This window comes from Jaculus jaculus, chromosome 2, assembly GCF_020740685.1.
Source record: "Jaculus jaculus isolate mJacJac1 chromosome 2, mJacJac1.mat.Y.cur, whole genome shotgun sequence".
NCBI classification, from domain to species: Eukaryota; Metazoa; Chordata; class Mammalia; order Rodentia; family Dipodidae; genus Jaculus; species Jaculus jaculus.
The window spans coordinates 74,517,686-74,542,113 of NC_059103.1; the positions used below are offsets into that span (position 1 = coordinate 74,517,686).

Sequence of the window (24,428 nt, forward strand, 5' to 3'; positions counted from 1 at the left end):
TATTCTACAGACTCCTTCCTTGTTCCTTCACCTACTGCAACCACCTTCTACTCCAACCAAATAGTTCTTACCACAGTCCACACCAATCTCCCTTATCTATTTACTGACTCATTTACTTAATATGTTCTGTGTGTAGGTACACATGTACATGTGCCCAGAGGCCAAAGGACAACCTCATGTGTCATGCCTCAGGTGCCATCTATTTGGACTCAAAGTTGAACTTTTAACAAACTTCATATGCAGCTTGCTGGCAAGGTGCTAATCCACAGCAATCGACACATTTCATTATCCTTATATATGCTGTCTTTATTTATTCCCTGCTGTTCTCTTTTTTTTTTTAATTTTTTATTTTATTTATTTGAGAGAGACAGATACAGAGAGAAAGACAGATCGAGGGGGAGAGAGAGAATGGGCGCGCCAGGGCTTCCAGCCTCTGCAAACGAACTCCAGATGCGTGCGCCCCCTTGTGCATCTGGCTAACGTGGGACCTGGGGAACTGAGCCTCAAACCAGGGTCCTTAGGCTTCACAGGCAAGCGCTTAACCGCTAAGCCATCTCTTCAGCCCTGCTGTTCTCTTTTTAAAAAGCTGACACATTGATTGGAGAGATGGCTTAGAGGTTAGGCACTTGCCTGTGAAGCCTGAGGATCCCAGTTCGAGGCTTGATTCCCCAGGTCCCACGTTAGCCAGATGCACAAGAGGGCGCACACGTCTGGATGTTCGTTTGCAGTGGCTAGAGGCCCTGACACGCCCATTCTCTCTCTCTCTCTCTCTGCTTCTTTCTCTCTGTCTGTTGCTCTCAAATAAATAAATTAAAAATAAAAATAAAATAAAAATAAAAAACTGACACATTAGCAATAATCTCTGCCACCTCTGCATGTAGAATCAGCAATTCTAACTCCTCTCTGCTCTTTCCATAAAGAGGTTAAGTCCATACTCTCAGATGTAAACTCCTTTGATGATTAGCTTTTAGAAATAATCCCCAAATGTAATCTCTTTAAGTAGATCTTCTTTCTCTGAGATGTACTCATTTTAAGTTCTTTAATTAGTCACCTGCTACGTGAACCTTGAAAATAAACAGATGTACCTTCTCTAATAAAAAGAAAAGTAACCCTTACCAGGCCCTCATAGGAAACACCTGAACCACAAGATACTGGAGAGGGTAGGATCAATCTAACCTAAACCTTCTACATCTTCCCTCCCTCCCTCTCCCTCTCTCTCTCTCTCTCTCTCTCTACTCTGTAACTCTTGTATATAAGTTTTATTCTTCCTCATTTTCTTAGTGGGCACTGACCTGTGACTCCCAGTACCAGCATGGGGCTATCATCCACAATGAGCTTTTGATCAGAGAAACCTACAAGGTTTCCTAAAAGAATGACAGATTTCTGTCAGAGTATTTGATGACCCACCAAAGGTTAGTGGTAAGACCCTATTGCTGAAGACACCATATGCAGTTGACATGTAAAATGGAACGGCATGGCTGGAAGCCAGGAGAGAGTCAGTCCCCAGACAGTCAGCATATCTAGTGCCAGAAGGTGCTACATGGGCGACTGGGGGAAAATGACCAATATCTGTCCAAGCAACTCATGGTCTAACCTACTTAGCAACAAATAACCTGGCATGATGCCCACATAAGTGCAATAGTGGCACACAGCCATGGTGGGGAACCAACTGCTCTTGATTTGGCTAACTGATCCCCTCAGTGGTACGGGACCCATAGCTGGAGCTGGGAAACAAGTCAGAATCATATCTAAACATAAACCCTCTCTCCAATATCAAGCTACCATCAATCATGGGATACAAGAGGGCCTACACCTATTAAACTCTATATAAAAAAAAGTAAGGGTTATTTCATTTGTCCTGGAACTAACTTACTCTCCGTTGGAGAATCTGCTTCTCTTTTTTAGATAGATGCAGATCCTAAGGAGAGAGCCACCCCAGGCTGAAACTAAGGAAAATTAGCTAAACAAGCAAGGGTGCTGTTTTCCTGATGAACCAGATACCAGCACAAGGGGGAAGGAGACCAACACAGAGAAAAACCAACTCCTACCAAATCAGAGAGCCAGAGACCCCCAACACCTCATCACTGAAGCAGACCAAAAATGAACCCAACATGGCTCAGGGAAATTTTGCTGAAGAGGGGGCGGAAAGAATGTCAGAGCCACATGTTGGGTCATTATATGCAGACATTTATCGTACCAATAACTGTGGGCTAACTCCACAAGGCATGACCCATATACCTCAACAAGGAGGGGCCAATGGGGAGGGGGTAGGTCATGGATGAGCCTAATAATGGCACCAAACTGCCTGTATTTACTGAATAGAAAACTAATTTAAAAAAATAAAAAGAAAAAAGTAAAAAGAAAAGTGGCCCTTTGGGTTGTGTGATTCTTTACCTGGAGTTTCCACTCTGCAAAAGGTAACATTTTATTAATCTATTTCTCTTTTTACCCCAAATATCACTGGTATTAATAGCCCTACATTTACATACAAATACATTGTAGAAAAATACTAAAAAGCCAATGTGACATAAAGAGATTTTTAGATATTTTAGTGGTCCTTACATGCAGAATGTCTCAATTATGTCCTCATGCTGCTTCTTCCTTACTGTGGTCTCATCATGTATCCCCATTCAGAAAAGCAGGGCAGTAGTATAACTGCTGTCTGTCCTCTGGGGAGAAGCACTTTGCTTTCTTCTAAGTCACATGTACCTCCCTAGTCAGAGGCTTGGGTGACCAACCTGTTTCAATCGGGCCAATAAGGCCCTGAAAAAAGGTAGCACCTTCTGGAAAGATATCTCCTCCCCCACATCCACAGAATATAGACAGAGAAACTTCTTCCAGTCCTGAAAGATGTATTGTGGAAGAAGTACAATGACATGCTCACAGCCATTTCCAACCACTAGGGAAGCCTGGAACTGACAAAACCACAATGTGAAACTGAGGATGAAAACAAAATGATGGGAGAGAATATAGGGACAGAAAGTTGGCTTTTGGCCACTTGAGCTGTGCCTCAAGCCAGCCTCCTAGATGACTTCTTATTTGTGGAATCTGATATATTTCTTTTATTCTCATAGGCAGCTTCTAACTGGTAGAACACATCCTATTCAAAATTCTATAAATGAGCACATAAACCTATAAAACAGAAATATTAACTATTTCTATTAGACTAACAAATTTTAGAATTGCAATCACCACAGTCATTAAAATAGCAAGTTCCTTTACTATATTCAAATATGATTTAACATTTTATTATATTATATATAATTATATAATTTGGAATGGGTCAAGTATTTGTTCTGCTAAAGGAGACAAATCTTATTTGCTTTTCAAATAGTAGGTAAGTTTATTAATTTTTTTGTCTAGAAGATCACATTTTAACATTCTATCTCTTCTCTTAAAGACATGTTTATGTATGTTTGAAATTCTAATCCATGTTTCTGTTTCAGCTTTTATTCCAAAAATGTTTGACAGGAAAAATGTTAGGACTCCAAAAATGTTAGGATAAGAAACCAATAGGCTCCAGAGGGAATCTCCACTGCTCTTTAACTAAGAAGAGTGGACATAAACATCAACAAGCCTCTCTAATAACAAGGCTTATCCCCTTTAATTCAAACTGCTCTCACTTTTGGCTGTAGACTCTGTTCAATTTCACAGTTAGTACAGAACACTGGAGAGAACCAGTATACATCAATACATCAAGAAGAGATACTGTCTACCATGACATGGGTCACCTCCACCTCATCTGCCTGGATCCAGAAATCATTACAGAGGAAGCAGTGCCATGAATACTGCTCTCAAGGAAAGCCTGAAAATGAGTTCCAGGAAAATGGTGACAGAAGACACTGAGGTCACTCAAACCTCATCAAAAAGAAAGAAAAAAAAAAGATCTGGGCTGGAGAGATGGCTTAGTGGTTAAGTCATTTGCCTGAGAAGCCTAAGGACACAGATTCAATTCCCCAGAACCAACATAAGCCATGTGTCTGGAGTTTCTTTGCAGTGGCTGGAGACCCTGGTGTGCCCATTCTCTCTCTCTAAGTAGTAAATAAAATATAAAAAAAGAGAAAGAGAGATCCAAGCCAGGCATGATGGAGCATGCCTTTAATCTCAGTATGTGGGAAGCAGAGGTAGGAAGATTGCCATGAGTTTGAGGCCACCCTGAGACTACACAGTGAATTCCAGGTTAGTCTGAGAGAGTGAGACCCTACCTCATTTGGGGGGGCACCTCCACCACCACCACCAACAACAATGACAATAACAAAACAAAGATCCAGAGGCTACAGAGAAAGCAACACTCAAACAGATCCCTATCTTCATGGCCTAGGCTCAGGGAACATTGCAGAAGAAGGGGCAGAAAGATTCTAAGAGCCTCAGGGTGGGTAGGAATAGCCTGACGCATTGTATCTCGCCTACTATCAAAGACTGACTGAGGCAGGCATCTTGGTCCCCACAATGAATACCAATAACCCCACTGAAGAAGACTCTCAGCAGAATCGGGGCAGGGGGCAGGGAGTCTAAGAGTATAACCTTTTTATTTTATTTTGGTTTTTCGAGGTAGGGTCTTGCTCTAGCCCAGGCCAATCTGGAATTCACTGTGTAGTCTCAGGGTGGCCTTGAACTCAAGGCAATCCTCCTACCTCTGCCTCCCAGTACAACTGTTTTATAAAAATTCAATAAAAATTTTTTTTAAAGGAGGCTATTGGAAGACCTAGCTGAATATTTTTCCCTGGTAATTATCACTTTAGATACATGTTTCCTGAGGCTGGGAGTTGTGACATTACTTTGGATCAGCCAACAGGCTTAGAGTAGGTGTCCTAAGTATAAATAAGTATTTATAATTAATTCCAAATCAGGACAGCAAATACAAGCTCAGAATTCTGACTTCTCTGTGCAATTCATGATTGTGTATGTAAGTACCAAGCTGGGGCGATGGCTCAACAGCTAAAGGCACTATTTTGCAAAGCCTGTTCCTGGGTTCAGTTCTCTAGTACCCACATAAAACCAGATGCACAAAGTAGTGCATGGAGTTCCTCTGCAAGAGCAAGAGGCTCTGCATGTGCATGCACATACACACTTTTCACATGCAAACTAATATACTTTTAAATGGGGTGGTGGAAGGACTATGGTCATGGTACATTTTCTATATATATGGGAGTTATCAATAAAAGTATAAAAATAGGGCTGGAGAGATGGCTTAGCGGTTAAGTGCTTGCTTGTGGAGCCTAAGGACCCCGGTTCGAGGCTCGGTTCCCCAGGTCCCACGTTAGCCAGATGCACAAGGGGGCGCACGTGTCTGGAGTTCGTTTGCAGAGGCTGGAAGCCCTGGCGCGCCCATTCTCTCTCTCTCCCTCTATCTGTCTTTCTCTCTGTGTCTGTCGCTCTCAAATTAATTAATTAAAAAAATAAAAAAAACTAAAAATAAATAAATTAAATTAAAAAAAAGGTATAAAAATATTTTAACATAAGCACCATTTTGCAAATTGCATTACCTTAATGATTCAATCTACTTGTACTTGCAGGAAATGCTGACTTTTATTGTACTACTACCTTCCTTTCAATCTTCCTGTTTCATATTGCTCATTTTTGGATGATTTAAGCACTTCTTTGAACATTCATTTTTATAATTAACACACATTTTCTAAAAATAGCAAAATAACTTTCACTTTAGCAGCCAACATACCTGTGACCAGCTGGCCAAGACTCAGTCTGTACATCTGGTTGGTCTGTTTTGTTTTCCCACATAAAGAATTTAATTTATGTGTGGCTTAATGGTTACAGTGTTCACCTGCAAAGCCTAAGAACTCATGTTTGAATCTCCAGGTCCCATGTAAGCCAGACACACAGTGACATAATCACATAATGTTTCACATGCAGACATGGGGGCACATATGTCTGGTTCATTTGCAGTGGCTGAAGGCCATGGCATGGCCATTCCCCCCCCCCCCCCCGCTTCTTTCTCTCTCAAAAATAAAAAAATAAAATAAAAATATATTTTAAAAGAATTTAATTTAGCTACAAAAATCCCAAATTTTCTCACTACTACCCCACAGCTAATCAATTACTTGTCCTCTATACAGCATAGTCCTTTGAATCTGAATCTTTTGCTTTTGTTTGTTTGTTTTTCAAGGTTGGATCTTTTTCTACCTCAGGTTGGCCTGAAATTCACTATGTAGTCTCAGGGTAACCTCAACCTCAAGCTATCCATCTACCTCGGCTTCCCAAGCGCTGGGATTAAAGGTATGCACCACTACGCTTGGCATTGTTTTGCCTTTAAAAAAAAAAAAAAAAAACTTTGAGCTGGATAATTTTAAATAAGTGTTTCTTCAAATTTATGCTTTTTTTTTCCCTCCAATGTTGGGAGAGAACCCAATGCCTTGGTACTTACTAGGCAAGCACTCAGCCATTACACCCCAAATTTACTCCTTATAAAGAGAGAATGCATGGGCTGGAGAGATGGCTTAATGGTTAAGGTGCTTACCTGCAAAGCCTAAGGACCCAGGTTCTATTCTCCAGATCCCACGTAAGCCAGATGTACATAATGGCACATGCATCTGGAGTTCGTTTGTAGTGGCTATAGGCCCTGGCATGCCATTCTCATTCTCTCTCTCTCTCTCATAATAAACAAACAGAAATATAATCTTTAAAAAAAAAAAAAAAGAGCTGGGTGTGGTGGCACACACCTTTAATCCCAGCACTCAGGACGCAGAGGTAGGAGGATCACCATGAGTTCGAGGCCACCCTGAAACTACATAGTGAATTCCAGGTCAGCCTGAGCTAGAGAGAGATCCTACCTTGAAAAACCCAAATAAATAAATAAATAAATAAAAAGAGAAAAGGCATATTAATTCATTATTAAGTTTCAAATTTTAAGGGCAAGATAAAACCTCCCACGGTGCCACAGAGGAGCACAGATAGCACTCACCTGCTTCCGTGCACTTTCTATCATCTTCATTTTCATGGAAAACCTGCAGTTCTGGATGAGGGAACGAACATCTTCCTCTGGCTCATGCCCTTTTCCCCTGTCACTGGGATCTTCATCTTCATTCACATCCATATTGACATCTCCAGAAGGAGGAGCTAGCTTCTCCTCTATTTTGCTGAGAAAGAAACAGCTATACAAAAGAAGAGAAAGTGAGCCTTAATGTCAAAGATTCATGAAAGATATTTTGGGATTCTAGAAAATGCTTGATAATGTTCACATGCAGAAAATTTATATTTATTAAGGTTTTGCTCATACTATACTATAAATATACATTCTAGGAAGCAGATTTCTCCCCATTAAAAAAAAATAATTTAAAAAAAAATTTACAGCACGGGGGTGGGATGAGAGAGAGAACGGGCATGCCAGGACCTTTTGCCATTGCAAACAAATTCCAGATTCATGCGCCACTTTGTGCATCTGGCTTTACATGGGATCTGGGGACATGAATCTGGGCTATCAAGCTTTGTAAGCAAATGCCTTTAACCACTGAGCAATCTCTCCAGCCCCCCTTTAAGCCAATTCTTGAAGGATCACCAAAGATAGGCTATTTCAAGAGAATTTCTAGATATCATTTAGTGCTTACAAGTTTCTCTCTCTTTTTTGTCTACTATTTTTATTTATATATTTGCAAGCAGAAGAGAAAGAAGGGGTGGGCATGCCAGGGCTTCCTACCACTGCAAACTAACTCCAGATGCATGCATCACTTTTGACTTTGGCTTCACATGAATATTGGGGACTTGAACTTAGACCATCAGGCTTTACAAGCAAATGCTTTAAGCACTGTGACACCTTCTCAGGCTATGTCTCTCTTTAAAAAAAATATTTACAGGGCTGGAGAAATGGCTTAGTGGTTAAGCACTTGCCTGTGAAGCCTCATGACCCTGGTCTGAGGCTCGATTACCCAGGACCCACGTAAGCCAGATCCACAAGGTGGCACATGCATCTGGAGTTCGTTTGTAGTGGCTAGAGGCCCTGGCGCACCCATTCTCTCTCTCTCTCTCTCTGCCTCTTTCTCTCCCTGTCTGTTGCTCTCAAATAAATAAATAAAAATAAAACAAACAAACAAAATATTTACAAATGTGTGGATATGAACATCTGTATATATAGGTGCAGCAGTTCTCCTGTCACTGTAAATGAATGCCAGACACTTGTGCCGCTTTTTGCATCTAGCTTAATGTGGATGCTCCAGAACTGAACTGAGGCCAGTAGGTTTTGCAAGTAAACACCTTTAACCACTCAGCTATCTCCCCAGCCCCCATAAGTTTCTCTTGTAACATACCCTATCTTGGGGTCAAAAGTCATTTATCTCATTATATCTCCAATCTAAGATTCGGCCCCCAAAGGTTAAAATGTAAAGAAACAAACAGGTTATAAATTGTCATTAAAAGGTGGGCCATCTATCTGGGGAGCTGGCTCAGTGGCTAAATGGGCTTGCTTGAGAGGCAAGGCATGGTGGAACACACCTGCAATCCTATCTCAGGAGGCTGAGGCAGAGGATTGGTACAAGTTTGAGGCCAGCCTAGTCTACATAATAAGCACTAGACCATTGTGGACTGCAAAGTGAAACCCTGCTGCAAAAAACAAATCACTATAAATTTTAAAACTCTGAATTGATATAAATTTTTCATTTAAGTAAAAATAATCCTATGTTTATAATTTGCAGTTGATGTTTTGAGATCTTGGAACTTGCTATATAGACCAGTGTGGCCTCTTCTCTCTGCCTCATGAGTGCTGTAATTACAGGTGTAAGCCAGCAGGTCTAACATCTGTATTTATAATTTACATATAATTTTCATGTAAATACATATAAATTTAAAATTTACACACAAATTCACGTTTACATATATTATTTATGTACATATATTTATAATTTACATTTTACTGTGTTCAAGTGACTTTTCATTAGTATCAGTAACCTGACAAAGGGCTTTAACATACAAAGTTCACCACTGATCAATAATCAAGTAATTTTTAGTTGTTCATCCAGGGACTTATTACTCCTTTTCCCTTCCCCTCCCTTCCCTTCCCCTCCCCTCCCCTCTCTTCCCCTCCCCTCCCTTCCCTTCCCTTCCCCTCTCTTCCCCTCCCTTCCTTTCCTTTCCCTTCCCTTCCCTTCCCTTCCCTTCCCCTCTCTTCCCCTCCCTTCCTTTCCCTTCCCTTCCCTTCCCTTCCCTTCCCTTCCCTTCCCTTCCCTTCCCTTCCCTTCCCTTCCCTTCCCTTCCCTTCCCATCCCTTCCCTTCCCCTCTCTTCCCTTCCCCTCCCCTCCCCTCCCCTCCCTTCCCTTCCCCTCCCCTCCCTTCCCTTCCTTTTCCTTTCCTCTTCTCTCTCCCTTCTTTCCCTCCCTTCCCTCCTTCCAAGGTGCATCTTGTAATATTATTCAGGTTGGTCTTAAACCTATAGGCTCAAGCAATCATTCCATCTCAGCCCCCTGAGTAACTGGGATCAATACAAGTATGTACCAGTACAACAGCTTTCTCTGATTTCCTTAAAACACTGTTGCGATTTAAATATAAAATGTCCCTCACAAATTCTGTTTCAACTCTTGGTCTCCAGCTGGTGGTGCTCATTGAAAAGGTTGTGCAACCTTTAGAAGATGGAATCTTGCTGAAGGAAATAGGTCACTTGAGGACTAGCTTGAGGTTTTATATCCTGGCCCCACTTCTTGTCTGTCCTCTGCTTTAGAGAATCTAGCTTCTCACTCCATTGTGCCTTCCCCAACATGATAGAATGTACCTCCTGGAAGTGTAAAACAAATAACCCCTTCCTTCCTTGAGCTGCTTCTAGTCAGGTATTTTGTCCCAGCCAACAGAAAGAACTATAATATAATATCAACACTATGGCCCAGCCTTCCTAACATCTGCCGATTTTTTGTTTCCTTTTTCAGTAACTTCCAAGATATATCCTCTCTTGCCATGGATTTGCTTGTATTCTCCTTATCAAACTGCTTGGTGCTTTTGGCCCCAAACCAACCCATCCAAAACTTAATACTGTTTTCAGTCTCTCACCATTTTTAATTATATAAACAGAGAAGTAAGTGTGGCATAAATGGGTACCTGATAAATACTTAAGGAAATAACTGAGGAATGGACAGTGACTTTTCACCCATCAGTATGAATAGCATCCTGGAGTCACCAAGGGGAGGTGGATGCATATGAAATAGAGATGGGCCCTCTATAGCAGGAGGAACATATTTAACTTAGGCAGTAAAGGTGGAAGAACGGATGAGGGAGTTTGGGGCAGAGACAGAGAACAAATTAAATGAGGGTAAAAAAGCATTACATCACATGGCATGTTCTTGTACCACATCAGGGAAAAATGCTGGAAGAGGATCTTTCCTAGAAATAAGCCCCTGCAGCCCTCTCCTCTGCCAGTGACTAAAAAGTCCAGGTAAAATGCAATACTTTGAGAGACTAATTACAAGATGCAGGCAGGCTGGAGGGATGGCTTAGTAGTTAAGGTGTTTGTCTGCAAAGCCAAAGGACCCAGGTTCAATTCCCCAGGACTCATGTTAGCCAGATGCACAAGTGAGTGCACACATCTGGAGTTCGTTTGCAATGGCTGGAAGCCCTGGTGCACCCATGTGTGCACCCATTCATCCCCCCCCTTCCTCTTTCTCAGTCAAATAAATAAATTTTAAAAAGTAAAAAGATGCAGGCATGTGCAAGAATTCAAAACCAGGAAAAGCAGGTGTTGTGGCACCTGACTTCAATCCCAGCACTCATGAGGCAGAGGTAGGAGGGTCACCATGAGTTCAAGGACAGCCTGAGACTACACAGAGAATTCCAGGTCAGCCTGGGCTAGAGCAAGACCCTACCTTGAAAAGCCAAAACCTAAACAAAACAAAGCAACAACAAAACAAAAACAAAAAACAGGAAAAGTCTCCAACACTGGAATGAGTTTCTTCTCTCTTCTGTCTGGTTGTGCCACAAGAACGATCTGTCTCCTGCTGTAGAATGGAGTGGTGTGGCACAGCAGCACCAGTCTGAAATAAACCCTGTGCATTTTGCCAGGGCATCTAGAAAAGGGCTCAGGCTGATGGAAGATTGTAGGGGCATGGTCTTTCATTGTTCACTGCATGGCATCACCAAGCTAGCTGCCCCTTTACCTTCCAAGCAATTCTCTGGTCTCCACCATCTTTCTCACTGTGGTAGTTAGAATATATGTCTCCCAATAGACTTAGGTTAGCTTATTAAAGCTTGCCTCCAGCTGCCTGACTGAAGGAGGTCTCACTGGGGGGCGGATCTAATTTCTAGCCCAAAGGTGTGTAAAGTAGTTTGAGTTCTACCTGGGTTCCTACTGTTTTGTTGCAGGTTTGTATTTGGTTGCTAGTGGTACTGGTTGGTGAGGTGGTTTCTTTCTGCTTGGATTTATGAAAGGGAGCCAGCACAGTGAGAAAGATGGTGGAGACCAGAGAATTGCTTGGAAGGTAAAGGGGCAGCTAGCTTGGAAAGAGATATTTATTCTACAGTAGTATACCTACTGGCATCTCTCTCTCCAAATAAATAAATAAAACATAAAAAATTTTCTAAACATAATTTGATGTGTATCACAAGAAGGTATGGAACTGAGAGATATAAGATTTAAAATTGTAACAATTCAAACAAGTTTAACATTACTGTCACTGAGACTGGTTGCTAAAGCTGCTATTGTCAAACACTTAAGCAATCTTAAGGAGGGTGGCCTAACTACTTTACCTTGAAACAACTGAAGAATGCCTGAGGTGATTCCACCCAGGAAATACTAAATGGTAAAAATGCAAACTCTTTTGTAAGGAAGAGACTTGCTCTTCAGGGTCATAGTTTATTACCTCCCTGTATTAACAACATGGGTGTGTCCTGCACACTTGGTATTGGTTTCATTAAAAATTTTCATTTCATGAAAAATGCATGTAGTGGGTCATGAAGTGCACATGGTTCCAGGAGTAGCTGCTGAGATGCAACATATGGAACAGGGTGTGAAATCCCTGAGAGGCCAATGAAGCTACTGGAAGATGGACCATGGTTTGCATGGAGATCCGAATATGTTTTGGATATACTAGGACTGTGCCAGGGTTACCATGGAGCACTGCTGGCTCAGATTGGAAGTTTTCCCTGGCTACTCAGCCCAGCTGGAGGGGTAGAACTGGAAATTCCAGAGACTGTCAGTTACTGGTCATTATGTCAAACCTGAACTACAGATGTCTGATGTTTGCCTAATGGTTATTGAGTTTGCATTTGTCCCATCTCTCCTTGTTATACCTTCTAGCAATAGAAATGCTTACTCTGGGCCATTATATGTAGAAAGTATATAATTTGTTTGATTTACAGGACTCACAGTTAAGAGACAAGCTTAAATCTCAGATGAGACTTGGGACATTGGAACAATCTTAAGTTGGTAAAGACTATGGGGCCCTTTGAAGTTGTACTGATTACAATCTGCAATGTAAGATGGTCATGAGTCTACTGGGGGCCAGGGATGGGAGTCTGAATGTATGTCCGCAAATAAACTCAGGCTTCCAATTAAAACTTGCCTCTAGCTGCCTGGCTAGAAGATGTGTCACTGGGGGCAGATCTGGTTTCTAGCCCAAAACATGTAAAGGAGTCTGAGCTCTACTGGTTCCCTGCTGTTCTGATGCAGGTTTGTGTTTGCTTGTTTGTGGTGCTTGCTGGTGGTGTGGATTCTCTTTGCTTGGATTTGTAAAAGGGAGCCAGCTTCTTCTGCCATTGATGGAACTTCCCCTTGGATCTGTAAGCTGAAATAAACCTTTTCTCCTATAAACTGTGTCTGGTTTGGAAGTTCATCCCAGGAAGTGAAGCTACTACAACACTCACCCTAGGCACACTGGGGCTATAGAAAGTAGTGTTAAAGCATCTCACTTTACATGGGTTCTGGCGTTGTGAATTCGGGTACTCACTTTTGCGTGTCAAGTACTTTATTCACCAAGCATCTCCTCAACCCTCTAATTGCTTTTTGATTAGATTTGAGTCCTCTCCCCACATGAGGGAATTCTTACTTAGTTCTGCCAATTAAGTTCTATTGTCAACTGGGTCAAATTAGGAGTCAAATAAGAAAGGCTTCTTCAGTGATCTCTGAAGGCATTTCCAAGGATTAACTGAGAGGAAGCCCCTCCTTTAGAGTAACTGGCCTTCCTGGTGGTGAACTATATATAAGGAAAATCTGAGACAACACAGCCCCTTTTAGCCTCATTGCCTGTGCTACCCACTGATGAGTGTCTTTTACCTGGCTGTCCCCACTATTTCCTCACACATGCACCTACCCTGTTCAGCTACCCTTGGTCAGCACTGGAACAAAGTTTGATCACCCTTTCAAGAAGGACTGAAGATCAGTAGCTCTGCAGAATCTTCTATGCCTTCAATGCCAGACTGAAACTCATGAGTTATGTAAACTGAGCAGCTACCAGGCTCCTTGACTCTCCAGCCTGCAGACTGCTATTGTTAGATGGCCATAAATTAATCCAATAAATTCCCCTTTTAATACTAATTCCATTCTACCAGTTCTGTTCTTCTAGAGAACCCTAATATAACTTCTCATTGGAATCCAACTTCCTTAGCCTTCCAATGCTAGACTAAAGACCAGTGGGTCTCTAGGAATTCTCTAGGCTCTCAGTGCCATATTGGGGCTGCTGAGGCATCCAGCCTTGTGGACTGAGAAGCCAGCTACCAGGTTCTCAGACTCCATAGCCTTTAGACAGCTATTATTGGACTGCCCAGCTGGTATCCTATAAGTTGATCTAATAAATTCCCTTTATAATACATACTCATTTTATCAGTTCTGCTCCTCTACAGAACTCTTACTAATACACTGGTACTGTAAACAATCAAAAGCTCATGGCTTTTGGTGCTAGGCACTAGTGGGGAAACTATTGCTATGTATGATTAAGTGGACATGATATACCTGTCAAAAGAACTTTCTAGATAGCTATATTTATAGTCATAAGTTTACTGTTACTATCATCTTTGGTTAGAGAAGCTCCTTTTTATTTTTATTTATTTATTTATTTGGTTTTTTGAGGTAGAGACTCACTCTATCCCAGGCTAACCTGGAATTCACTATGGAGTCTCAGGATGGCCTCGAACTCATGGCGATTCTCCTACCTCTGCCTCCCAAGTGCTGGGATTAAAGGCGTGTGCCACCATGCCCGGCGAGAAGCTCCTTTTTACAATGGCCAACATTGGTCAAAGTGCTAAAAAGACTTGAGAGTTGAATGTTGAGCTATGAATGGGAAATTTGTATTGCCTCTACCATATCTCAGGAAATATCACAGAAGAAGGAATAGAAGGCAGTGGGCTGGTGACTGACTTCCAAGCATGACATGGCTATTACACCCTTGAACTCACAGCATGTATTAACTACCATCACAAGAGCTGCACAAGATTGGGCCTGTCAAGATCCTGTCATTGAGGTGTTGGGACTCATACAGTCTCTCCTCTCCTGAGGATATACAAGCAGTTAATGGGGGAAAGAGATATTTATTCTACAGTAGTATACCTACTGGCATAGTACTCATGCTCCAGTAACTTTCATCCATGTTCTTGGTATTAACCTTAATTAAACTACAAAGAAAGGAGGGAAGAAGGAAGGAAGGCAGAAGAGAAGAAGGTGGGAAGAAGGAATCATCAGGAATGAGATAAGAGAAGGTAATAGGGATGAGGTGAATATGATAAAAATATATTATGTCATGTATAAAAATGTCATAATGAAACCCATTTTTTATAATACTAGCAAACCAAAAACATAAAACTCTCAAAATTTGGTGATATAAATATACAAATTCTAGAAACTCAGTAAACTCATGTAAAAATCAACTCACACCTAGATATCATAATCAAATTGATTAACTAATGACTAAGAAAAAATCTTGAAAATAGGACATATTACATGCCAGGGAATAACTGCTTGAATAACCCTTAATGTTTCTTCAGAAATATGGCCACTAGAAGACACTACTCTGGAGTAAGGGGAATTTACTCAGGATTTTACATTCAGAGAAAATGTTCTTTAGGAACAATAGTAAAATAAAGATATTTTTCAGATAAAGAAAAACTGAGAAAATTCACCACAGATTTGTTACAGGAAGAATTTCAATGGAAAGAAAATAATACCACAGGAAAATCTGGGTCTTACAAAAACAAATAGCAAATATCAAAAATACAGGGCTGACCTGGGCAAAGCGGTGCATGCCTTTAAACCCCACACTGGGAAGACAAAAACAATGTAAGAAACAAACAAAACAAGATTTTAAAAGAGTTGGGGAGAAGGGAGGGCTCTGCCTTACAAAAAGATATCATCTGATGATCATAAAACAAGTGCTAGAGCCAAAAATCATTTTTCAAGTACCACTGTCCAAATGAAAGTCATGTAAATGTGAAATAGTAAGGGGTAATTGTCATGAAGCCAATATTTACGTATTTCAAAGCATCTCCCACAATAGCTTCTAAACGGCTGCAAAGAAACAAGCAAACAAACAAAAAGACACATGTGACACAACAGTTTAAGAACTGGGGTGGACAGCTTGAGTCTCATGATGAGGAAGACGACAAACCCAAAGTAAGGAACGTTAACAAAAGTGTCAATGTCATGAGAAACACAAAGACTGGGAAACTGTTCCAGAATAGTGATTAAAGTGACCCAAGAGAATGCCATCTGTAATTCTGGACCAGAGCTGTTTTACAGGGGAGAAACTTTTCATAGGACACTAATGAGATGACTGACAAAACTGGATTGGGCTCAAGACTGACAGTGAAAGTGAGGTTGGGGAGATGATACAGCAGTTAAAGGAATTTGCTTACAAAGTTTGCCAACCTGAGCTAGCCAGATATTGATTCCCCAGCACCTACATAAAGCCAGATGTACAAAGTAACACATGTGTCTGGAGTTTGTTTACAGTGGTAAAAAGCTCTGGTGTGCCCATGCATTCTCTCTCTCTTTCTCCCTGCAAATAAAAATGTATTTAAAAAAAAAAGAAAATGAAAGTGCTAAAGTTGACCACTGTGCTCATTCTCTTTTTTTTTTCCCACTCTCTCTCTCTCTCTCTCTCTTTTTTTTTTTTTTTTTTTTTTTGGTTTGTTTTTCGAGGTAGGATCTCAGTCTGGCCCAGGCTGACCTGGTACTCACAATGTAGTCTCACGGTGGCCTCAAGCTCATGGCGATCCTCTTACCTCTGCTTCATAAGTGCTGGGATTAAAGGTGTGTGCCACCACACCCGGGCTCTCATTCTCATTTTTTAGACTATGTACAGATATAAAAAGATAAGGAGGCTGATGTCATGACACATGCTTTTAATCCCAGCACTCAGGAGGCAGGGGTAGGACGACCACTGTAAATTCAAGGCCAGTCTGAGACTACATAGTAAATCCCAGGTCAGGCTGGGCTAGAGTGAGGTCCTACCTCAAAAACAAAACAAAACAAAAGATAAAGGGACTGAGGTATGCAGCTTACATATAAATGGTTCATAAATTAGTATGAATGAAGCTGGGAATGGTAGCACATGCTTCAAGAGGCAGAGGTAGGAGGATCGCCATGAGTTTGAGGCCACCCTGAGAATACAGAATGAATTCTAGGTCAACCTGGGCTAGAGTGAGACCCTACCTCAAAAAACAAAACAAACAAAAATATGAATGCATGGAGGAATATAAAGCCAGGGTGGTGATATATACCTTTAATTCTAGTACTCAGGTAGCTGAGGCAGAAGGATCACTTGTTAGTTGAAGGCCAGACTGGGGTACAAAGTGAATTCTAGGTCAGCTGGGGCTAGAGTGAGACCCCTCCTTAAAAAAAAAAAAAAAAAATCTAAAATTAAAAAAAAAAAGTTACAGTAGCCAGGTGTGGCTTTAATCCCAGCACTCAGGAGGCAGAGATGGGAAGGAGGATCACTGTGAGTTTGAGGCCACCTTGAAAATACATAGAGAATTCCAGGTCAGCCAGTGCTAGAGTGAGACCCTACCTCAAAAATAATAATAATAAAAAAAAGTTACAGTAAAATTCATGAGCCAGGGTATATAGAAGTATTCTACTTTTCTTGCAATTTTTATACAAATAAGAACTTATCTCAAAACAAAAAGTAACAAAGACTTCTGGTTAAGATGGCGGCATAGGTACCACGCCAAAGCAGCCTGGGGGGGAAAAAAGATCAAAAAAACTCAGCAAAATATACACTTTTACTAAAAAGTGAAGTGTATAGGAAATTGAAGCAGCAGCGGAGAAGTAGGAGAGATCTAGAGCATCCAGAGCCCGCACAGGCGGGAAAGGCGGCTGCGGCAGCTCCGCCAAGCTCGGCGGCGGTGGCGCAAAGAAAGCCGCCAAGCTCGGCTCCAGCCGCAAGAAAAGCCAGGTGCGGGAGCTTTCCCTCACACCGGCGCTCTCCGCAACTCGGAAAATGTGAAGGGAGAGCGGCAGCGAGGAACGGAGGAGCAGACTGCAAGGTAGAAGAACACGTGGAGCAGCTAGAGAACCAGAGCAGCTGCGGCTCCCTCCCTCCCCCACCGCCTGAGCCCAGCTCCAGCGAACAGAGCAGTGGTCCCGGGACACAGCCACGCCAACCTGACCCAAGCAGGAGCAGAGTTCGGCAGCAACATCAGTGGCTCCAGCACTGGTAACAGCGGCCCAAGCAGCAGCAGACCAAGGAGCGGCAGAAGCTTCAGCTGCTGACAGACCCAGTGGGGGAGCTGATCTGCAGGGCCACAGTTGCCAGGTTTGGCTTGCCCCGCAGGAAAACCCAGTGCCCAGCTCCAGAAATCACAACAGCAGCCCGACGACCCAGGCAGCAACTTGACTGAGACCAAACTCATCCAAGGTAACTGGGCTTGCACCAGGGAAGGGTCTCATTTGGTCACAAGCTGACTTGGATCCCTCAACAGACCAGAAATCTTAACCTCTATGTTGATAGAGGATCTGGTTGTTATAATAACTACTCTGGCATACATACTTGGGGCTGTTTTTGACTGAATGGGTACAGTGTTTAGTTAACTTTTAGAAACTACCTGTATTTTATTCCACTCAGCCTATTTGAATACCCCCATAGCAGGGAAACTCAACCCCTAGGAGCACCTTTGTAGATACTCTCAGAGTCTTACGAGCCACATCTAACACTTCAAACTCCTACCCTGAAAATATATAACATCAAACCAATTGATAGAGCTAAGAATACCCAGCTAGCTAGAAAATCCAAGCATTAACTTAATCCAACATGCAAAAATATATACATTATAACACAAGAAACACTAAAAAGCAAGACGATATAAATCCACCTAAAAGTATTAATGCATCAGAAATGACCTCCAGTGAGAACAAGTTAGAGGAAATGCCTGAGAAAGATTTCAAAAGAATGATTGTAAATATGCTCAAAGAAGTCAGAGAACAAATCAAAGGATTCAAAGAGGAACTTAAAGAGGAAATCAAAGGAATCAAAGAAGATGCAGGACACCAATATCATGAAATAAAGAAGGCAATACAAGACATAAATAAAGAAATAGAAATAATAAAGAAAAACCAGTCCGAATTGCTAGCAATGAAGAACACAATTAATGAAATAAAAAACTGTGTAGAAAATCTCACCAGTAGAATGGATGAAGGAGAGGATAGAATATCTAAGCTAAAAGACCAGGTGGCAGATCTAATACAGGCCAACAAAGAGAAAGACAAACTTATAGAAAAGTATGAGTGGGAATTTCAAGATATTCGGGACACTATGAAAAGATCAAGTATTAGAATTCAGGGCATAGTAGAAGGAGAAGAAGTCCACTCCAAAGGCATAATAGGTGTCTTCAACAAAATCATAGAAGAAAATTTTCCCCAAATTGGGAAAGAGGTGCCAATACAAATACAGGAAGCCTTTAGAACCCCAGCCAGACAAAACATGGAAAGAACCTCTCCTCGCCATATTATAATCAAACTTCCAAATAAATACACACACAAAAGAAAAAATATTGAAAGCAGTTAGAGAGAAAAATCAAGTTACCTACAAAAGTAAACCCATCAGAATTACAGCAGATTATTCAACACAAACTTTTAAAGCCAGAAGGGCTTGGAGTGATATATTCCAAGTTCTGAAAGATAACAACTGTCAACCAAGGTTACTTTATCCTGCAAAGTTATCCATTCAAATAGACGGAGAAATAAGGACATTCCATGACAAAAGCAGGTTAAAGGAGTATTTGAAGACAAAACCAGCTCTACAGAAAATGCTTGATAGAATCCTCCATGCTGAAGAAAAGGAAAAGCACACATATAAGGAACCTAGAAAAAACAAGAAATACTCAAATACTTGTTAAAAGAGCACAGGTAGAACTGGAACCACAAAAAAAAAAAAAAAAAGGCAAATATAAATACACACCTTTCAATAATATCTCTTAATATCAACGGCCTCAATGCCCCAACAAAAAGACATAGGTTTGCAGACTGGGTTAAAAAGCAGGATCCTACAATTTGTTGTATCCAAGAAACTCACCTTTCTACAAAGAATAGACATTATCTTAGGGTGAAAGGTTGGAAGATGGTGTTTCAAGCAAATGGGCCTAAAAAAAAAGCAGGGGTTGCTATCCTAATATCTGACAAGATAGACTTCAGTCCAACGTTAGTCAAGAAAGATAAGGAAGGTCACTTTATATTGATTAAGGGCACACTCCAACAGGAGGACATTACAATCCTAAACATATATGCACCTAACATGGGGGCTCCCAAATTTATCAAACAAACACTATTAGAACTAAGGTCACAGATAACACCAAACACAGTGGTAGTGGGTAACTTTAACACCCCACTCTCACCAATTGACAGATCATCCTGGGAAAAAATAAACAGAGAGGCATCTGGACTAAATGAGGTCATAGAAGGAATGGACTTAACAGATATATACAGGATAATTTCATCCAAAGGCTGGAGAATATACATTGTTTTCAGCAGCACATGGAACATTCTCTAAAATAGACCATATATTAGGACACAAAGCAAATCTTAACAAATTTAGGAAAATTGAAATAATTCCTTGCATTCTATCTGACCACAATGGAATTAAACTACAAATCAGTAGCAAGAAAGGCTATAGAGCATACACAAAATCATGGAAACTAAACAATACAATACTAAATGAAGAATGGGTCAATGAAGAAATCAAAACGGAAATCAAAAAATTTATAGAGTCAAATGACAATGAGAACACAACATATCAAAATCTTTGGGACACAATGAAGGCAGTTCTAAGAGGTAAATATATAGCCTTAAGTGCCTATATTAAGAAATTAGAAAGGTCGCATGTAAACGACCTAATGCTTCACCTTAAAGCCTTGGAAAAAGAAGAACAAGGCAAACCAAAAGTCAGTCGACGGGAAGAAATAATAAAGATTAGGGCAGAAATTAATGAGATAGAAACAAAAAGAACAATCCAACGAATTAATGAAACAAAGAGTTGGTTCTTTGAAAGGATAAACAAGATTGATAAACCCTTAGCAAATCTGACCAAAAGAAAGAGAGAAGAGATACAAATTAATAAAATCAGAGATGAACAAGGTAACATCACAACAGATGCCAGAGAAATTCAAAAAATCATAGGGACATACTATAAGAGCATATACTCCACAAAGTATGAAAATCTGAAAGAAATGGATGATTTCCTTGATCTATATGACCTACCTAAATTAAATCAAAATGATTTTAATCACTTAAATAGACCTATAACAAACACGGAGATCCGAACAGTTATCAATAATCTCCCAACTAAAAAAAGCCCAGGCCCGGATGGATTCACTGCTGAATTTTACCAGACTTTTAAGGAAGAGCTAACACCATTGCTTCTTAAGCTTTTCCAGGAAATAGAAAATGAAGGAATTCTACCAAACTCCTTCTATGAGGCCAGCATCACCCTGATACCAAAACCAGGCAAAGATAAAACAAAAAAAGAAAATTACAGACCAATCTCCCTCATGAACATAGATGCAAAAATTCTCAACAAAATATTGGCAAACAGAATACAAGAATATATCAAAAAGATCATTCACCCTGACCAAGTAGGCTTTATCCCAGAGATGCAGAGATGGTTCAACATATGCAAATCTATAAATGTAATACATTACATAAATGGGTTGAAGGACAAAAATCACATGATCATCTCATTAGACACCAGAAAGCATTTGACAAAATCCAACATCCCTTCATGATAAAAGTCCTACAGAGGCTGGGAATAGAAGGAACATATCTCAATATAATAAAGGCTATTTATGACAAGCCTACAGCCAACATATTACTAAATGGGGAAAAACTGGAAGCTTTTCCAATAAAATCAGGAACAAGACAAGGGTGTCCACTGTCCCCACTTTTATTTAATATAGTTTTGGAAGTCTTAGCCATAGCAATAAGGCAAGAGACACACATAAAAGGGATACAAATTGGAAAGGAAGAGCTCAAGTTATCATTATTTGCAGATGACATGATTCTATACATAAAGGACCCTAAAGACTCTACTAGCAAGCTGTTAGAGCTGATCAAAACCTACAGCAATGTAGCAGGATACAAAATAAATACCCAGAAATCTGTAGCCTTCATATATGCTAACAATATACACACAGAGGATGAAATCAGAGAATCACTCCCATTCACAATTGCATCAAAAAAAAATAAAGTACCTTGGAATAAACCTAACCAAGGAAGTAAAGAATCTATACAATGAGAACTTTAAAACACTCAAGCGAGAAATTGCAGAAGACACTAGAAAGTGGAGAAACATCCCTTGTTCCTGGATTGGAAGAATCAATATTGTGAAAATGGCAATCTTACCTAAAGCAATCTACACATTTAATGCAATCCCTATCAAAATTCCAAAGGCTTTCTTCATGGAAATAGAAAAAACAATCCAAAAATTCATTTGGAATCACAAAAAACCTCGAATATCTAAAATAATACTGAGCAACAAAAAAGAGGCTGGTGGTATCACCATACCTGATTTTAACCTATACTACAGAGCCATAGTAACAAAAACAGCATGGTACTGGCACAAAAACAGACATGTACATCAGTGGAACAGAATAGAGGACCCAGATGTAAGCCCAAGTAGCTATAGCCACCTGATTTTCGATAAAAATGCCAAAAATACTCATTGGAGAAGAGACAGCCTCTTCAGCAAATGGTGTTGGGAAAACTGGATATATATCTGCAGAAGGATGAAAATAGATTCTTCTCTCTCGCCCATGCACAAGAATTAAGTCCAAATGGATTAAAGACCTTAACATCAGACCGGAAACTCTGAAACTGCTAGAGGAAAAAGTAGGGGAAACCCTACAACATATTGGTCTTGCAAAGACTTTCTGAATACAACCCCAATTGCTCAGGCAATAAAACCACAGATTAACCACTGGGACCTAATGAAATTACAAAGATTTTGCACCGCAAAGGACACAGTGAAAAAAGCAAAGAGGCAACCTACAGAATGGGAAAAAATCTTCGCCAGCTATATATCTGATAGAGGATTAATATCTAGGATATACAAAGAACTCAAAAAGTTAAATAATAAGGAATCAAACAAGCCAATCAAAAAATGGGCTATGGAGCTAAATAGAGAGTTCTCAAAGGAAGAAATATGAATGGCATTTAAGCATCTAAAAAAATGTTCTACGTCACTAGTCATCAGGGAAATGCAGATTAAAACTACATTGAGATTCCATCTCACTCCTGTCAGATTGGCCACCATCATGAAAACAAATGATCATAAATGTTGGCGGGGATGTGGAAAAAAAGGAACCCTTCTACACTGCTGGTGTGAATGCAATCTGGTCCAGCCATTGTGGAAAACAGTGTGGAGGTTCCTAAAACAGCTAGAGATTGATCTACCATATGACCCAGCTATAGCACTCCTAGGCATATATCCAAAGGACTCATCTCATTTCCTTAGAAGTACATGCTCAACCATGTTTATTGCTGCTCAATTTATAATAGCTGGGAAATGGAACCAGCCTAGATGTCCCTCAACTGATGAGTGGATAATGAAGATGTGGCACATTTATACAATGGAGTTCTACTCAGCAGTAAAGAAAAATGAAGTTATGAAATTTGCAGAAAAATGCATGGACCTGGAAAGTATTATACTAAGTCAGGTAACCCAGGACCAGAAAGCCAAGCGCCACATGTTCTCTCTCATATGTGGATCTTAGCTACAGATGATTGGGCTTCTGCGTGAGAATGAAAATACTTAGTAGCAGAGGCCAGTAAGTTAAGAAGGAGACATAAAGGGAAGAGAAAGGAAGGGAGGAGGGTACTTAATAGGTTGATATTGTATATATGTAAGTACAATGATTGTGATGGGGAGGTAATATGATGGAGAATGGAATTTCAAAGGGGAAAGCGTGGGGGGTGGGGAGGGAGGGAATTACCATGGGATTTTTTTTAATAATCATGGAAAATGCTAATAAAAACATTAAAAAACAAAAAACAAGAAACAGGTGGGGCTGAAGGGATGGCTTAGTGGTTAAGGCGTTTGCCTGTAAGGCCAAAGGACCCAGGTTCCACCCATGCTTAGCCAGATGCACAAGGGGGTGCACATGTCTGGAGTCTGTTTGCAGTGGCTGGAGGCCCTGGCTCGCCCATTCTCTCTCACTCTCTTTCTCTGTCAAATAAATAAATAATGTCATTTTATTATTAAAAAAAAAAGTAACGAAGAAAAGTTAGTAACAGGAAACACATTAGAACATGACAGTGGGGTGAGAGTTCCTGGGTTCCATTTGCTTTGAATATTTCACAAATAACCCACAATATCTAGCTGTACTGCTTCTTTGCTGCCTGTGTAAAGGCTGTGTATAGGGTGTGTTATCTCTCTCCTAGTGGGTTCATGAAGTCTGGGAAGAGAGTATAAGGTCATGACAGTGATCTCAAACTGGGAATGTAAACACAACTGTATGCAGGAACTGGAGGGTAAAAGACAATCAAAAACCCAAGTTTGGGGGCTGCAGGTCACTAAGAAATCAAGCTGGAGCTGAGCTGGAAGTCTCTTCTCTGTTAAAGAGCTGTCAAGATGCTGGAAGGGAAGAAAAGTCATCAATGGTCTTCACCAGCAATGGACCCTGCAAGTTCTACAGCTGGACAGCCAGGCCAAATATACCAAATGGTACAATGGTGGCAAGTCTGTTATGAGGAAACCAACTGCTCTGATGAGGTCTGCTTCACTGAAGGGAATCCCTGAAAATCTAACCAAAAGCCAATGCATGGGGAGGTCATAAGCCCTAAAGGGGAAACTACTACTGCAATCTGGCTAAATGGATATATTATGTCCACCAAAACTATCCTCTAAATACTGATGTTTATGCCTCCATATTAATGCTACTCTCACTGTTGGTTAGAAAAGTTTCAGTTTTCAGATGGTGGTAACCACTGGAGAGACTCAACACTCACTAAAGTGCTAAGAAGAAATGACAGTGGTGTGTTTTGCACTAAGACATCTCTATCACACCCTCTGCAGCCATTGTGCAG

At 40.7% G+C, this 24,428-nt stretch overlaps 1 protein-coding gene across 1 annotated transcript in view; it reads right to left on the minus strand.

Moving 5' to 3' along the window:
- Prkdc (protein kinase, DNA-activated, catalytic subunit) overlaps positions 1-24,428 on the minus strand; it is a 263,909-nt gene that overhangs the window by 35,561 nt on the left and 203,920 nt on the right. The window contains exon 68 of the mRNA XM_045144399.1: positions 6,920-7,109. Within this exon, the coding sequence (XP_045000334.1) occupies positions 6,920-7,109 (190 nt within the window). The remainder of the gene's footprint in view (positions 1-6,919; positions 7,110-24,428) is intronic.